The sequence below is a fragment of the Protopterus annectens genome, chromosome 13.part0, assembly GCF_019279795.1.
Source record: "Protopterus annectens isolate FY-2018-M chromosome 13.part0, PAN1.0, whole genome shotgun sequence".
Taxonomy (NCBI): Eukaryota; Metazoa; Chordata; order Ceratodontiformes; family Protopteridae; genus Protopterus; species Protopterus annectens.
In genome coordinates, this window is record NC_056747.1 from 307,039,962 (window position 1) to 307,058,710 (window position 18,749).

At 41.0% G+C, this 18,749-nt stretch overlaps 1 protein-coding gene across 1 annotated transcript in view; it reads left to right on the forward strand.

Annotated features, from left to right (window-relative positions):
- Positions 1-18,749, forward strand: part of LOC122787897 (basigin-like) — a 383,809-nt gene that overhangs the window by 104,631 nt on the left and 260,429 nt on the right. Inside the window, exon 3 of the mRNA XM_044054821.1 lies at positions 12,295-12,457. Coding sequence (XP_043910756.1) covers positions 12,295-12,457 — 163 coding nt within the window. The remainder of the gene's footprint in view (positions 1-12,294; positions 12,458-18,749) is intronic.

The window sequence follows — 18,749 nt, forward strand, 5'->3', positions numbered from 1 at the left end:
ATTGGAAATGATTTCCTTAATATTGTTGGTGTAGGGACCATACTCTACTACGCATGCTCTCTTAAAACATTTCAAAGTTGTTTCATTCTTGGTAATGGACATATTCCCTTTGACCCTAGCTCCCAATAGTGGAACATATTTATTACCCCTTTCACTCGATACATATTTCCTCACATCTTCCATCATCTCTATTTGATAATTTCTATCTAAAAATAAACTAATAATAAAATTTAACTCGTCAACAACGTCTTCATAACTTGAAGTCATTCTAATAGCTCTTACACATTGCCCCTTAAAAATGGGAATTGTGCAACCAGATTTGTGATATATTTGGCTAAATGCATGGAATGTCCTGGATACTATATAGGTAAGACAGAGCGGTGTTTTAAGAAGAGGATTTATGCCCACCTAAATAGTATCAGGACGAAGGACAACAAAAATGCACTGTAAGCATGTGGAGAAATATGGAATCGAACATAAATTCACTTTTGGTATTTTGGAAAATATTATCCCTGACCCTAGGGGGGGTGACACTAAGAATGTTTTGGCATGTAGGGAAATATGGTGGCAGTTCTTTACAGATGCTAACATCCCCCCTGGATTAAATGATTTTATATCAATTAAACCTCTTTTGGATAGAAAAAGATGAATATTTATGTGTATTATGTATGTCAATACATATTTTTATATCAATTTTATATTTGATTATTTATCATTGTTTTGTTTCTTTAAGAATGATTGGTTGATTTTAAAAGTGTTGGCGCCATTTTAGGCATTTAAACTGTTTGCTCAAGTGAGTAATTGTTCTGAAGAAGCTCACAGTTTTAGTGAGTGAAGGCGCTCAACATTTTACTGAATGGAATAAATTTATTGCTGGTTCTACAGTTTTCGTGTAGTGGAATTGCTTGTATTTGGGGACTGTGGTGGTGCCATTGTGTTTCAGAAGTGGTGGTTACATTACACTTTCCCCAGACTTCTCAATCTTCTCATCCTTGTTAGAAAGTATATGCTTCTGCCACTTTGATTTTTCAGAATTTAGTTGCCAGGCGCACGTTAAACGTTCCTCATACTTTCACAATTGGAATAAACTTTATCTGTAGTCTCCTCTTCTTATGAAGAAAGATCTGCTTTAAATGGTTTAATTTCTTCCATTTTACAGGCCCCAACTCATTGTTTATAGTCTGTGTGAGTGATACTACTTCCAAGGCTATGGACACTTGTATTGTTTTGAGGAGGTTTGCTGGGCTACATTCTCAGAAGCTCCCAGATTATTTGAAAAATTAGATTTTTATATTCTCTTTTGAATAGAAGTTTAGTATTTGGTCTTTATGTTGCAGAGGTAATCAAAAAATGTGATGATAGGGGTAAGCTGATTCAGGGAATCTCAAGATTTTCACCTCTCCTCCTTTTCTAAATCTTTTAAGGTATTCTCAAATCCCTCATTTAATTGTGGCAAGAAACAAAATACAGTTTCAGTGAAATTGTGCTGAACAAACATTTAAGAAGAAATTGCAAGGGAGTTCCAAAAAGAATACAGGGAGCACCAAAACCAAGGACAAGTCGTGAAAATCCCTGTTTAAGGGATTTTGACTCCCACCCCATCCTGGCATTCCCTTTTCACTTCCAGAAAATCTGAATATCCACTTTCCTCTTGACAATACATAGTTTCAGACAAATGGGTCCTGAATGTCATTCATCAAGGTTTCCATGGATAATTTTTCATCTGTCAGGCTGGACTACTCTATTTCTAATGTTCTTTCAGCACTTGTCTCTGGGAGTGATAGAGCCAGATCCTCCTTCCCAGTTTGAGAAAAAAATTTGTTCAAGGATGTTTTTGGTGCCAAATAAAGAAATGCTTGCATACTAGTTCTGGAATGATCTTTTCTTAAACCAGTTTTGATCGTGCTCTAATTCAGAATGCTGTCACTTCACAACCTGTTACCCCAACTTAGTCATTTATTTCTGGGTAACACTAGGTTTAGATACTCATCACATCCCTTCTCATCCTAACTTCAGGCATTTTTTGAGATTTTGTGTGTCTGGATCACATAGCAGTTCTCTGCCTTACCCTTTGCTCTATTCAGTGCATCAGGAGTGTTTGCAGTGTGTCCAGTTTCAGTTAAAGTTCATTGCAGGCTACAGGGTATCCACATTTTTCCATATTTAGATGACTTACTTATTTTTGCCGAGTCTTTCTCAGAGAGTCGGGAATCTCTCCCTTGAGTGAGAGATCTCTTGCACAAGATGGGATGCCAAGTGAACATTCAAAAGTCTGACTCCTCCATACAGGGTTATGTTCCTAGGGTATCTGTTAGGTATCTCTTTTCAAAGAGCTTTTCTTTTACAGAGAGAAAAAATTATACCTACATATATTTATAGGGTTTTCCAGTCAGACTGCAGTCACTGTGAGGGAATACCACAAGATCTTGCCTCATCTATGAATGTCCTTCTATTCAGTGTTGCAATATTCTTTACTTATGGATAGTCTTCCACCCAACGACCCGACATCCAGCCAGTGTACAACAGCTTTTAGCTGCTGTAAGTACGTGAGATATTGCACGTATGACGTTCTTCATGTTTCACTGTTGCAGTCATCATATTTGGGTTATCTGCTTGCAGTAGCCCTCAGTCGGCCTGATTAACCGTCTTGGGTCCTGCGTCGGTTGCTGTCGCATTTTCCATGACGTCAGGGGTATAAAACATGCAGCCGACGCCATTACATCATTCTTTCTTGCCATGCGGTGCCAGAAGCAGAAGCAGTTTGCAAGTGCCGGTCGTCCGACTCCTTAAATTTTCATTTTCGAGTTTCAGAACCGAAGTCTTCAACTAAAAGCTGAGTACCCCGTTGGGGAAACTTTTTCTTGCTCCTTACCGATGTCAGTAAAAGTAAATAATTGCATTACTTGTGGAAAGCAAATACCTCATAAAGATTTTCATTCATACTGTATTCCTTGCCTAGGCCCTGACCACGGCGTACCTCGCTGTCAGTTTTGTGCCTTATTTAAACCACAAACTATCTGTCGTCCGTATATTTTCGCTTCTAAATAGTTTGGTGCTCTGTTCAGTTATCCTGATATGTCTTCAGTAAGCCATTCGACTATCGACATTCCGAAAAAACGCAAAGATAAAGACAGAGACAGGCCGCCTAGGTCCAAAGCTGCTGATGACGCTTCTCCTAAGCCATTAGCCAGTTCGCTGGTACTCTGGCGCTTTCCCAGCCCCCTGATACCTGCTACTTCAGATTCGCAGGCCTCTATTGAGACCCATTCGGAGTCCGGTATGCCGCGAGAGGCTTCAACTGTGGAATCTACGGATGTCTCTACCTTGGATGCGTCTGGAGTCGCTGTGCAGGCACTGGCTTCTAAGGGTGTATTCAGGCCTACTGACTTGCGTATTAAACCAACGCCATCTTCTACAAGGCCTAAAACTAGAACCATGCCTAGAAATCTGACACCCAGACTGCATGGTCAGGCCTCTGTGCCTAAAAAAAAAACTAGGAATGGCTGAAGACCTTATTACTTTAATCAGGGGAAGCCAGCCTTCCCCCTCTGAGACCTAGGACTGAGTTTGCTTATGATACTTCTGACCAGGATTCTGAATGTTCTGTTTCCTCTGATGACCAGGATTTACCCTTATCTACCTATGAGGATTCTGATGCTGAGGCCTCTATTCCCTCTGCTTCTCCCCCCAGAGGATTTCTCTTTTGGTGAAACCTTGCATACTCTCTGGGAGCATTTTCATTGGGAAAGTCAGGATTTCTCTGATTCTAAAAAGAGGCTTGGGGATTTCTTACTACTTCCCCAGCACAGACCTTTAGCCATACCTCCTGTACTAGACATTGGTGGTGATGCCTTTTCAGAATCTAGCTTGGCCCCTGACTCTCTACCTCCTGCTCCCAGAAAACCTGATAGATATTACGGGGTCCCTGAATCTCTCAAGTTCCTTTCTGAAAATCCTACTGCGGATCCTGAGACCATTTCACAGGGACCCAAGGGCATTAAAGCTACTAGTGCCAAAAATCCTACCCCCTCTAATAGAGACTCCAGGGTGCTGGATAGATGGGTTAAGAAGGTATACATTTCTGCAAATTTGGCCATTAGGGCCTTAAACTGCCAATTTCATATGTTAAAGTAGCAGCAGCATATTATTGGATTGCTTAATCAGAAAATGATGATTCCTGATTGTGTTGAAAATAATGATTTACAGGATTTACTGCATTCAGCTGAAGAAGTTGGAAAACTTGCTTTGCAATGTGGTTTTCATTCACTAGAGGCATCTTGAGGGCTGCTGTAACTGGGTCTGTGCTTAGAAGGCATGCTTGGCTTGCCAGATCATGTTAAAGCGAAATTACTGGATGCTCCCTTAAACCAGGACCGCCTGTTTGGCAACAAGGCAGAAGAAGTTCTTAAAAAGATGGAGGAAAAGCTAAATTTGATTCCAAAATTCAAGATGCTGACTCTTCACCAGTTGCTCCCTATGCTAGGCAAAGACTGCTGGTTGGCAACACTAGATTTAAAGGAAGCATACCTGCACATCCCATTCAGGGAATCTTGCAGAAGATACCTGCACTTCAAAGCAGGCTACATGCACTGTCAGTTCTCTGCCCTGCCATTTGGCTTATCTACTACGCCCAGAGTATGCACAAAGTGCCTAGCTCCAGTCATTGCATTTTGCAGGCAAAGAAATATTCAAATATACCCATACCTGGACGATTGTCTAATTCAAGCAGAAAGCCAGGACATACTTTTGAATCATCTGGCCTTTGTACAAAGGGTGCTAACTTGTCTGGGGTACACCATAAACGAAAAGTTACACCTGGTACCCTGTCAACAAGTTATATTCCTGGGAGCAAGCTTGAATAAAACTTCCCAGATGGCTTTCCTCACGCCAGAGAAACATATTCATTTGGCAACCTACTTCAAACAAGTGGGCCACAAAAACACTGCTATATCTGCAAGGCAAATACTACAAGCCTTGGGGTTCATGGCCTCCTGCATTCTTCTAATTCCATATGCAAGACTGCATATGAGGAAACTACAATGGTATCTAAAAAGTCTATGGTGTCAACATTCTCAGGATCTAGCAGTGATTCATATCATAACTTTCCTACGCCTAGAGTTTCTTTGATGGGCAGAGGCCTGCCACTAAAACAAGGGATTATCATTCACACTACCCCCTGCCGCCCAAACCCTAACAGATGCATCAGACTATGCATGGGGGGGCTCACCTGGCAGGGAAGTGCATTCAGGGCAAATGGAACTAAAGTCAAATGCACCTGCATATCAATCAAAAAGAAATATTAGCCTTTCAGAATGCTCTGACAGCCTTCAAGGACCGCATTCTTCCAGGACATTTAATGGTAAAGACGGACACCACCACTGTTATGTAGTACATAACCAAGCAGGGGGGTACACATTCTTACCTCCTCTGCAGACTAGCCATGGCATTGTGGAACACAACCGTGAGCTACCAAGTGCATCTACAAGCTAAATTCCTGCCAGGAAAACTAAATACACTGGCAGATGAACTAAGCAGAAACCTCATGGACCCACACGAGTGGAAACTGGAACCAAGGATTTTCAACATGTTGGCAAGCAAATGGGGGAGCCCAGATATAGACCTGTTTGCCTCCCCCCAGAACTATCAATTGGACAAATTTTGCACAAGGACTCCCCACAAACAAGCTTGGAAAGTGGATGCTCTGTCCTTCAGCTGGAAAAACCAATCAGTTTATGCTTTTCCTCCTCTGCCTCTGCTCTCCAAAGTACTACTAAAGATCGAACAAGACAAACCAAGGACTATTTTGATTGCACCAGACTGCCACGCCAACACTGGTGTATCCCCTCTTGCACAGTGTGTCACTGTTGGCCCCATGGCAACTGCCTCATACTCCTACCCTGTTGTCTCAGCAGGAGAACCAGATTCTGCACCCTCCGCTTCAAACACTGAACCTAGCAGCCTGGCTAATTACCTAATCTCTCCTTTACCATCTCTCCGTAAACAAGTAATGGATATCATTTTAGAGGCAAGGAGGCCTAGTACTAGAAAATCTTATGCTGAAAAATGGAAAAGATTCTGTGCCTGGAACCACACTCCAGGGATGAGCACAGCAGTGCCCAATTTACCTCAGATTTTACAATACTTAACTGAGATGCTTCACAAGGGGCCTGTCTTTCTCCTCCATCAAGATTCACGACTCAGCCATTTCTGCTCATTATAACGCAGAACCTCCCCTCTTCTCTCATCCACTGCTCAAGCATTTCCTCAGAGGGGCCAAAAAATCTATGACCACCCAGGAGACCTCCAACTCCAGCCTGGGACCTTATCTTTGTATTGGAAAAGCTCACTCTTCTTCCTTTCGAGCCAGCTGCTACTGCAGACTTAAAATTCCTTTCTTGGAAAACAGCTTTTCTTTTAGCAATCACTTCAGCAAGAAGGGTATCTGAATTACAGGCCCTCATACCAGTGGAGCCTTTCATCATCTTTCATGCGGACAGGATGTCCCTCAGGACCAATCCCTCCCTCATGCCCAAGGTGGTATCCAATGTGGCCCTTAATCCATTCATTTGCCAACCGTCTTTCCTAATCCACAGAACAAAGGGGAACGGATACTGCACTCCTTAGATGTGCACAGACAACTTAGATTCTACTTGGACAGGACTAAGCCTTGAAGGAAATCTGACCAACTGCTGTTGGCATTTGCTACAGGGGCAGAGGGGAAGGCTATTTTAAAGCAAACCATTTCCAAGTGGATAGGCCATTGCATTCATTTCTGCTACAAGCACCATGGAAAACCTATCCCACAGGGGATTAGACCCCACTCAGCCAGGGCTGCATCTACCTCTTCAGCCTTTTTCAGAGGTGTCCCTACCAGTGACATCCTAGAAGCTGCTCTCTGGAGTTCTGTACATACTTTTACCAAACATTACCATCTGCCAATTTTCTCTAAATCCAGAACTGGCTTTGCCACTGCAGTCTTGCAGGGCCTTATAGCTGGTCCTAATGCTATCTAAATTCCTCTTCCCATCTTTAGCTTTGGGAATCTACCCAAATGTGATGACTGCAACAGTGAAACATGAACATAGTACAGTTGTGTACAATTACCATAAATGTAGATGTTGAAGTGTATTCACTGTTGCAGTCCTGGTTACCCTCCCTCCAGCCCCCTAACTACATTTGGCCATACCTCTACTCTCCTTTACTGTGCTTAAAAGCTTTTTGGTGTATTTGCTTTTTTGTTGGAGGTATAGCCTTGTATATTTATAGATTTAATTGCTTTTCATTAGGGGGTCACCTGACATCTGGGGCAAGAAAAACTGATGTAATGACACCGGCTGCATGTTTTTATACGAAGGGACAGCAACCGACGCAGGACCCAAGACTTTGTTAATCAGGCCGACTGAGGGCTACTGCAAGCAGATAACCCAAATGTGATGACTGCAACAGTGAATACACTCTAACATCTACATTTATGGTAAGTGTACACAACTGTACTTTCTCAGCATGGAAAATGTTTACTGGTTGCTCTGACTCCTGCAAGAAGCGTGTCTAGTTGCAAATTCTTATGGTGAGTTCAACTCCATCTTATTTTCCACAGAAACTGGGTTTCTTTGAGAGCTAATCTTACATTTTATGACTTTAGTAGTGTCAGAGTTTAAGCCCAACTATCCATCTCAATGTTTTCTTTCATGAACCTAAAAATGAGGGAGAAGGGCTACTCCATACTTTGGCTGTCTACAGACAACTTGGATCTTTTTCTGATCCGATAGTAACATCACATCTGTGGAACACTTATTTCTTGTGATGTAGGAATGGGCAACCTATGTCAAAACAGACCATTTCCAAATGGTTGTCTCAGGCTGTTACCTTTTGTTCTCACCACAGCAAGACTATTCCCGACAAGGGTCAAGGCACACTCTATCAGGATCTTGTCTTCACTTATGACTTTTTGGAAAAGATTGGGTTCTAGAAGTATTTTTGAAGCAACAACTTTGCTCATCTGTATATACTTTTACAAAGCACTAGAAGCTCAATTCCTTCACTAGGTCTAGACTAGGCTTTGCTAGGGCAATTCTCCAGTGCTTCCTGGATCCTTCCTCTTCCACCCCCCGCCCCTTCAAATTTTGTAAGCTAGGGTAATCTACTGATGTAGCTAATAAGACTGCTGCAGCAGTGATCAATATGATGAGCATAGTACAGCTCTGTAAGTAAACTTACCATAACAGTAGATGTTTAAATGATCTCTGCAGTAACTACTCCCTCCCTCTACCCCTTCTGTGTGTTTTATATTTTTATTTTGCTTGTGTGTGTGTGTGTGTGTGTGTGTGTGTGTGTGTGTGTGTGTGTGTGTGCGTGTATTTTTACTTCTAGCTATGGCCTCTCCGGGCTCAGTCTCCCTTTCTCAGCTGGCATGAAAGCTGTGAAGGGCTTGGTAATCAAATCTGATTTTTAGGCAACCTAGCTCCAACTACCAAACAGTTTGCATGTGTGGAAGGTGCTCTGAAACTTTAGAAGTTGGGCGGCTGTTATGTCCTTTGCAGAATATAACCTGTATAGCTAAGGCTACTGCAGCAGTGATCATTCAAACATCTACTATTAGTGTAAGTTTACTTGCTTAACTTTACTTTGCATGTTCTAATAAGAAAACATGCTTTTGGCAAAACAGAGTGTAGTAGGTGTACTCTTTCACTCACTGGAAATGTGCTTTGTAGTAGGCTGAGCTCCACAAGGTAGGTAGGGAGGTGTGTGATTGTGTGTGTTTTCACTGTGTTTGCCAAAAGCTGTAATTAACAGGCATCATTCAGGTACACTGGGCATAAAGTCGCATTCTTGGTCACTAAGATGTCGGTGATACTGACATTACTGAAAGGTGAAGACTGATACCTGGAAATGGATAAGTAAATGTATTTTGGATGGAGAACAGACTGGGCCTAAATTTGACAAAGTTCTCCTTTTCAAAGTGCCTTGTCTATTTTATTGCTTTTTGTTACATAAATGCAACTTAATGGTGACTAGGCATCTGTAGCATATTTTAAAAATGGTTGCAACCAAGTCATCCATTTGCACATTTACTAAACACTGTAGGCCAGTTACCTAATTTAGAAGTTGGGTAAGTTTTCTTAAGTCATTGCTGTAGGAGATTTATCTGTTTGCCTTCATGGAATAGTCTTGTACAAATGCTCGTGATTTTTGCCCACTTGCATTAATGCTGCAAGAGTCGTCCTGTAAAAGTTTGTGCAGTTGTGTGGTGTATGTAGCATAAATGTGTTTCTAAGGGAGATGGTATTAGATCTTCCATTCTTTCCATTGAATTTAGAAATCCGATATGATTTTGAATACTTATGGTAGCCTACCTGCTATAAATTAATATATTGTGTCCTTGTATATGCTAATCTTAAAGAAATGAGTTATTAATGGAGTTTGAAAGTACAAACAAGTTTTCAAAGGAAAATGTTGACAAAAGCAAACTATACTAAACTGAATAGTAATATGACGCAAGTTGTTATAGAGCTAAAGAGGCACCATACAAAGATGGAAGTGAGGAGGATAAAAAGTGGAAGATTCAATACAATGATGCATGCAGAATGGCAGCAAAATATGTGAGGACAGCTAAGGCATAAGCTGTGTGGAAGTTGGAAGATGATGTGCAGGGCAGTAAAGATCTTTGTATTTTGAAGAAAATGAGGGGCAGATTTAATTAGTTTTAAGGATAAAAAGGACATGAGAGAGGAAGAGAAACAAGTACTTCCTTTCAGTTTTCACAAAGTGGTTTAGGGTGTCAATGCAGCTGTAGTGAACAGAAGATACATATTGTGATTCAGAGAGTGGTAATATTGAGGTACCTGTTTTCCCTGGATTTCAAAGAACCTTGTAAATGAGCTGGAAGAACCTGCTAACTGAGAGCTACAGTTTCATTGGATGAGGCAGAGATACTTGAATACTAGAAGTCAGCAGGTGTCATACACTTGTATTGGGAAGGAACCAGGAAATTTACAGACCTTGTCAGTGAGACAGCAGTGGCAGGTAAAGTCATGGAGAGAATTCAAAGCCATGGACTAGTTTTTGGGAAGCTTTGATTTCCAGGGCGGTAGTAAACATGGTTTTGTGGAAAGAAAATTGCAAGTCAAATCTAGTTCATTTTTTTTATTTCTTCTTATAGTCCTTGCCCGTTGGCCCACCTAAATGTGCCATATTGGCTCATTTGCTCCTCTGGGGAAGAGAACTAGGCATCCCCAAACTGGGTGAGAGCCCCATAATGGGTGAGAGCCCCATAACCCATTCCTTCCTGTTTAGAGGCCTGATCAGTCATTTTGTTCCCATGGAGATGAGTGTGGATGTTAGGGAGCAGGCCAGTGTAATGGTCCCTTGGAGGTTCCTGCCCATCTCTGTTGTCCTCTTACTGCATGCCTAGGCAAAGACTGATATGCATGCTTCTGACCACATTGTCCCCAGTTTGGCAGTACATGTGCTAGTTTAATAGCTTGGGCCTGCCCTGGCCCTTGCCATGACTGATGAGTGACTCTAGTAGATGTCACTAATATGGCATTGCAGGCTGCCTTCCTTCCCTCCTCAGCCCCCCTCTGATGCTGCTCAAACATAGGTTGCCTGGGTTATATTCAGAGCTTCATCCCTCTAAATTGTGGACAAAGGGTGACAAATTTGATTTTATATTACTTCATTGTGAAAAGTCTAAACAAGGAACTTCAGAAAAGCATTTTCGTCAGCCTCAGTTCCATGCAGTCAGCTTTTGGGAAAGCTGGACTGTTAGGAGGTGGGATGAAGACCAAGACTGGGCTGATATCTAGTTAGATGATAGGGCCCAAGAAATGATGGTGAAAGGAACATTATTCAGACAGAATAAAGTCAGAGAGAGTCTCCAGAAAGTTATGAATCTATTAAGTAAATAGGCTGAAGAATGGCATTTAGGATTTATGTGAACAAATTACAGCGTTGTACACTTGAGGCTCAATTTTCCTGCTATGAATTAACTAGGACAACTGGAGCTAATATCAAGACTGACCACTTAGAATTGTAAAAGGACTGTTTCATAGGTATATTTGATGGTTTGGTTCTTGTAAGTCTTGCTTCATGAAGGAAGAAACAAATAAATATTGATGCCATGATATCGGGTAATGGTGAGGATACATCATTAGTACTATATATTATTCTGGCAATTATTTATGGGACGTGACATCAGACAGGCTGTTGGGACAGTGTTCACTGGAGTGTTACCAGATGAGTGTATGAAAGGGGAAAGGAAATTGACGAGACTTGAAAATCTCAATAGATCCGCACAGAACAGACATGTAAATCTGGGTTGCATAAGATTGCATGGGACCCTGAAGGCATCGGTCTCAACAGTATTGGCAGACTAAGAGTAGCGAGGGCACCAGAAGCATAATGCATTCCTAAGGTAGTGCACATTGCAGAAAGTTGTTTAGTTTATGCCCACAGCAGCAGATTCCTTGTGAAATGTGGGTGTCAGGTTTTCTGTCTGTCAGAGTTATTGGATTGGCTGTAACTGGCACTGCTGTATATTTTTTATGGTATGCTACCATTCATCATAGCTGGGCACTGTTAGTACGTCATAGTAGAGGTTAGGCTTTCTTTAGGAGCTGCACCATTGCCTTCCATGCAAGAGAGATACTTTACTAAGAAGGTGAGCTTTGAAGCTACTGGGCAGGGTAAGTAAAGTGATTCTGGAGCCTTAATTTAACAGTCTAAACAGTAGAGTATTTTGCTGTAGGTTTGCTCTCATCTTAAGTAGTTTTAGAATCTTTTTCTCTTGTGCAGAGTTGTAAAAGTAGTTTTCTTTTCCACTTAAGTGGACATGTTTCTAATCTCTGATTAAAGTTACTTGAATGCTGGTCATTATTTGCTATTCTGATCCTTCATGCACTTTATGCACGGTCAGGTTTTTGACCAGTTTACAAACATATTTTGAAAATCTACTGTAAATGCCATGATGTGTTTTACCTCCACCTTTTCAAATAAAAGTATTTTCTATTTTAAAAGGGAATGTAGATTTAACAAATGTCTGACCTTGGAAATATTGTTGGAGGGCCTCACACCATGTACGAAATTATTGTTTTTGGTTTTGTTTTGTTTTTGCAAGTAGATACTGTGTCCTGGTACTGTGTAGAAACTGTTAAACTGGTAGTGTTAAAAAAAGGCTTCTACAGGTCTTATAAACAAGCTGAAATACTGTGGGGTATGTAGCTTTTCTGTTACCTGATGTACTAATCTTACGTGGTTTTGGTCTCTCTCTCTTTTTCTGTCTCCAAAATTAAATAGGGCCTGAAATTATAGCCGATGTAGAAATGAAGAATGTGAATGAAGCTGTTTTGTTTTGTAATCTGACAAATCCTCCTTCTGAGATTAAAGAAGTCTTATGGAAGAAAGGGGAAGAGGTGGTTTTTACACACAAGGAGCCACCATTTATTAGTGTGACATACACGTAAGCAAATATGTTATCTACTTCAGTATGCTTTTAGATTGCTGTTGTAAGCTGAGGTGACTTGCATTTGATTTATGGCAGATACGACTGAAGACTCATTTCTAGTTATCTTAAGGTTAAGAAAAATCTACAGTTCATCATTTAATGCATTGACATAAAACTATAGTCTTGCTTTAAAACAGCTACACGTTTGTACATTGCCAGCTAATACTGTAACCTGTTGGAGCAAATGGGTATCCTTTTTCCAAGAGGTACTGGAGAAGTAACCATTTCAAAATTAATTTTATAGTAAGGGAATAATAGTGCAGTACAGTGTATGAGCATGACTATATTTGAATAAATTGGAGAATAAGCAACTCCTTAAGATTTTTAAAACAAACTGCTTACAAAGGGAATATAAATATACTTTGTAGTTGTGAATGGTGCCTAAACACACAAACTTTATCTGTCTTTATATGGTGTGTGCCTCCTGGAGTCACATTTGTCCCTCTTAATTGATGTCATCAGTTGCATATTGCCAAGACGTTGTCCCCGTGATGCAATAATCGACTGTTTAGTTAATGAAAGAATATAAATATAGATATTAATTTGCATACAGACACATTTAAGTGCTTCTCTCTCTTAAATGCTCCTTGGAGCTCAGATCATGACTAAAAAGGGTTAAATGACCAGCTCACTTACCAGTATTCAGATAGAAGTAAAATAAAAACTGTTCCACAAAATTCAGACATCTTAAGCAAAGCACCACTTCAGCTGTTGCTGGTCACGCTCTTGCAGGTGGAATTCTTATTTTATCAACAATATCCACAAGAAAAGTGAAGCTTCCTTACATTGTGTGGGGGAAGAAAGTGTTCATGTGACTGAATGTTCTAGGCTGTATAGTACGCCCCCCAAAGGAACATGGATATACTGCAGCAGTAATCTCACTGGAGTTTTAAAAAAATGCATTCTTACCTGAGATTTTTTGTCTGATTTGCAGTATAATTTGCGTCCAGAGTAAATTTTCTTTGCAGTCATTGTTTTGAGCCTCTGTATCTTCTGTAATTTAGTTCATGGTCAAACGATGGCTGGTGGTGGGTGATAGATCTGAGATGTACACACTTGGTGTTCACAGTGTCTAGTGCACCTGTGATATAATTGTTGTATGTTTCCGCTAAAGAGTCTGGGTCATCAGCTTTGTTCATCACTAAGGACTGAAAATGTATGGACAACAAGGCTCCACTACAGGTGTTATGCAAGTGTTGTATATGGCCATCTGTGTTATGTGACATCACCAGTTGGCATCCTGGGCCAAAATAAGCTAGATTTGGTCTGCCTAGGAAGCTACCACCACCAGACTTGTAGTTCCCAGATCATGTAGGAAGACCAGGTCCACTAAGTGTCCAGATTTACAAGTGACATTGACTACTACCTGTGAGAAGTTATTTGGCAAGTTCACAAGTCTTATTAACTTTGGCATTAAAGTCCTCGAGGACATGCCAAGCCATCTGGAAAACACACAAATTGAGTCAATGAGGAGCTCTGTGGGTGATGAATGAGAATTCTTCCATTCATTCCTGCTCCAAAGATGTATTCAAAGGTGATGGTCATCTGCGTTTAGTTTTAGCATGCGATTTAAAATCAGTAGTGACACCTCCCTATGATATTGACAGATAGCTGTATTAAGATGCATCTCACTGTTTTCATCCAGCTGTGTGTCTGTGATAAATGCAAGGTCAACAGTACTGAACAAATGTTAACAGGCCTTGTTCCTGGTCAACTTGGCAGTAATTAGCATAACCCATGTCACGATATTAGTGGAACATGACTTTTCTAGAATGTTGGAGTTGATTAACTCAGATATGAGAAACCAACAAGTAGAAAGGACCCTTTTTAAGGTAGCTTGTTACCCTAGTGTGGTAGCTAAAAGTCATTCTCACCAGCACTCTTCCATGTCAGGATGTGCAACAAGGGCATCGACTCCTGACCTTTTTGCAGTCCCTAGACTCATACAAATTGGGCATATAGAAAATCTGCAGAAAAAATAAACCCAACCGAGGCACTGGGATTAAGAAACATTTTAGCTGTAATAAACTACATAAACTACAGTAATAAAATGGCACATCTTCAATTAAGAAGTATAACTGCAGAGGCAAAAATAAAACTAGCACGTAAGCACTAACAAAATCAAGATGTGTCTCAAAAGAAATTATAAACTTTCTGAATCCTACTTTAGATGGATAGACGTTAAATATCTGATTTAATCATGTCTCAAAAATTCTTCAAATATTGCGAGATCGTACTTTTTATCACAGAGAGCGTCATGAAATTTTGTCTCAGTATTTTAGGTGTAGATATGTAGCAGAAGATCACTGTCATAATAGTCTAAGCTGTTAAAGTTGTATTCTGCCAAGATTATGAACAACCAGACAGTTTTTCAAAGCTTAGTCACCTTCCACTCGCTCTAACTGGCAGGAGCTTGAGCAGAGCTCCATACGTATATGCATATATTTAAACACACACGTACGTGTGTGTGTGCATGCGTGTATAATGTACACGTGTGTGTGTGTGTGTAAATTTGTTTTTAGGATTGCATTAATTGTTAGGGAAGTTTTGCTCTTAAAAGCTTATGTTAACCAACTGTGTACAGTGGATATAAAAAATGTACACACCACTGATAAAATGCCAGGTTTTTGTGATCTAAAAAAGAGACCACAATAAATCATTTCAAAACTTTTCTTACCTTTAATGTGACCTATAACAATTCAATTGAAAAACAAATCTGTTAGGGGAAAAAATATAAAAAATAAGAAACATACAATAAGCTGGTTGCATAAGTGTTCACAGCTTTAAACTAATTTTTTGTTAAAGCACCTTTTGATTTAATTACAGCATTCAGCCTTCTTGGGTGTAGGGGTCAATCAGCATGGCACATTTTGGCTTGGCAATATTTGCCTAGTCTTCCTTGCAAAAGCACTCCAGCTCTGTCAGATTGCGAGGGCATCTCTTCTGCACAGCCCTCTTCAGGTCAACCCACAGATTTTCTATTGGATTTAGGTCTGGGCTGTGGCTGGGCCATTCCAAAACTTAAATTTTCTTCCGGTGAAGCCATTCCTTTGTTGGTTTTGGATGTATGCTTGGGGTCATTGTTGTGGTGAAAGGTGAAATTCCTCTTTATCTTCTTTCTAGCAGATGCCTGAAGGTTTTGGGCCAAAAGTGACTGGAATTTGGAACTGTTCATAATTCCCTCCACCTTGACTAAAGCCCCAATTCCAGAAGAAAAACAACCCCAAAGCATGATAATGCCACCACCGTGCTTTGCCGTGGAGATGGTGTTTTTTTTGGTGATGTGAAGTGTTGTTTTTGTGCCGAACGTACGTTTTGGAATTGTGGCCAAAAAGTTCAGCCTTGGTCTCATCAGACTGCAACACATTTTCCCACATGGTTTTGGGAGACTATATGTATATATAATGTGTTTTGCAAATTTTAGCTGGGCCTGGATGTTTTTCTGTATAAGAAAAGGCTTCCACCTTACAACCTTACCCCATAGTCCAGACATATGGAGAATACAGGAGACTGTTGTGACATATAGTACACAACCAGTACTTGCCAGAATTTCCTGCAGCTCCTTCAGTGTTGCTGTAGTTCTCTTAGCAGCCTCCCTGAACAGTTTTCATCTTGTCTTTTCATCAATTTTGGAGGGACATCCAGTTCTTTGCAATATCACTGTCCCATATTTTCTCCACTTCTTGATGATGGTCTTCACTGTATTCCATGGTATATCCAATGCTTTGGATTTTGATGTCCTTCAAGGATGCATCTGCAGTCCTTACAATATTTGTACCGGGAAAAGAAAACATCCTAGCAGACATGTTAAGCAGAACTACCTCGGATGCTCATGAATGGATGCTACACCCGGACATCTTCAAGGCCATCACAAAGAAATGGGGAATGCCACAAATAGACCTATTCGCATCCCCACTCAATCACCAGCTCAAGAAATTCTGCACAAGGACATACCACCCACTTGCTTGGAAGGTGGACTCTCTATCCTTCAGTTGGAAAGGCCTGACAGCATATGCATTTCCACCTCTTCCTTTGATGCACAAGGTACTACTGAAAATCAAAGAGGAACGTCCAAGGATAATTCTGATAGCTCCAAATTGGCCAAGACAACATTGGTATCCATTGCTGAGGAGCATGTCTCGGGAGAACGTGGACACTACCCTGATTCCTTTGATGTTAACTCAGAGCGACTACAACATCCTGCATCCAAACCTGAAAACTCTGCAACTGACTGCCTGGAACATTACATAGGAGCATCTAACCCAGATTTATCCCAAAGGGTTAAAGACATTATCCTTGAGGCCCGCAGACCTTCAACAAGAAGGAACTATGCAGGAAAATGGAAAAGGTTTGTCATTTGGAGTACTGAAAGAGGGAAAGATGTGTCAAAGATAGATATTGCCAACATCCTGGAGTATTTGGCAGAGCTTCTCCATACAGGCCTGTCCTATTCCTCCATCAAGATACATGCATCAGCTATTTCTGCAGAATACAGCTTTGATCCCCCTGTCTTCTCACATCCTCTACTCAGGCAGTTCCTCAGAGGAATAAAGAATGTAAAACCTCCTAGGAAACCACCATTACCAGCATGGGACTTGAACTTTGTGCTAGAAAAATTGACACTCCCTCCATTCGAACCAGCAGCAACAGCAGATCTTCAACACCTATCCTGGAAAACTGCGTTCCTACTGGCAATTACTTCAGCAAGAAGGGTTTCGAACTACAGGCCTTAATGGCAGTACAACCCTTCCTAATCTTCCATCAAGATAGAGTGTCCATGAGAACTAATCCTACATTTATGCCTAAGGTGGTATCCAGAGTGTCTCTAAACCAGGCAATCCACCTACCTACCTTCTTCCCAATCCACAGAACAGGGGAAAGACTGCTGCATACCTTGGATGTACATAGACAGTTGCGCTACTACCTGGACAGAACCAAGGGCAATAGAAAAACTGACCAGCTTCTAGTAGCTTATGCAACAGGAAGGGAAGGAAAAGCAATTTCAAACAGACAATCTCCAAGTGGATAGGAAATTGCATAAGATTCTGTTACTCCTACCATGGAAAGCAAATTCCACAGAACATAAGGCCTCATTCTACAAGGGCTACAGCCACTACCACAGCTTTCTTCACGAGGAGTGGCTACCAAGGACATTATTGAGGCTGCTACTTGGACCTCCGTGCATACATTTGCCAAGCATTATAACTTACCTCTATACTCTAGATCCCGAGCAGGGTTTGCCACTGCTGTTTTGCAAGGGATCCTTACTACACCATAATTCTTCTTCCTCCTCCCCTAGTTTGGCTATGGTATTCTACCCATTTGTAAGGACTGCAGATGCATCCTTGAAGGACATAGTACAGTTTTGTACCTACCATAAATGTAGATGTCCGAACAGGATAGCATCTGCAGTCAGGATTACCCTCCCTCCTTCCCCTCTGTGGTACTCCTAGGGTATTTACCCACCTAATGTTCTTCACTGTATTCCATGGTATATCCAATGCTTTGGATTTTGTTTTTTGTACCCTTGTCCTGACTGATACCTTTCAACAATAAGTTCCCTTTGATGCTTTGCAAGCTCTCTGCGAACCATGACTTTTACTGTAGCAGGCAACCGAGTAAATGTCAGGAAAATCCTACTAGGGCAGCTGAACTTTATTTGGGTTTAATCAGAGTCTCTTTAATTGATGGCAGGTGTGTACCCAAGAAGACTGAGTGCTGTAATTAAATCAGAAGGTGCTTCAACAAAGTATTAGTTTAAGGGTGTGCGCACTTATGCAACCAGCATATAGGTTCATAGGTAAGTACTAGGCTATCTGCCCAAGGCCATTTATAAGCCTGGCCAGAATGTGTTGGCTTTCGCAACCCCCTTAGATTAGTACCCTGTGCCTCTGTCCAGTAGTGCCATCAGTTCCCTGCGCCACTGTCCAGCAGAGCCATTAGTTCCCTGTGCCACTGTCCAGCAAAGCCAGTGCAGTGATCCCCGGAGTAAATTTTCTGTTTCGTACGTTTTTTATTTTTTATATTTTTCCCCTAACAGGTTTGTTTATTTTTCAATTGAATTGTACAGGTTATAGGTCACATTAAAGGTGGGAAAAGTTTTGAAATGATTTATTATGATCTCATTTTTTTATATCACAAAAACCTGGCATTCTAACAGGGATGTGTACACTTTTTACATCCACTGTATATATGTATTCATGTAAATGTACATTTCTGTGAAACGTGTGTGTGTGTCTGTATATAT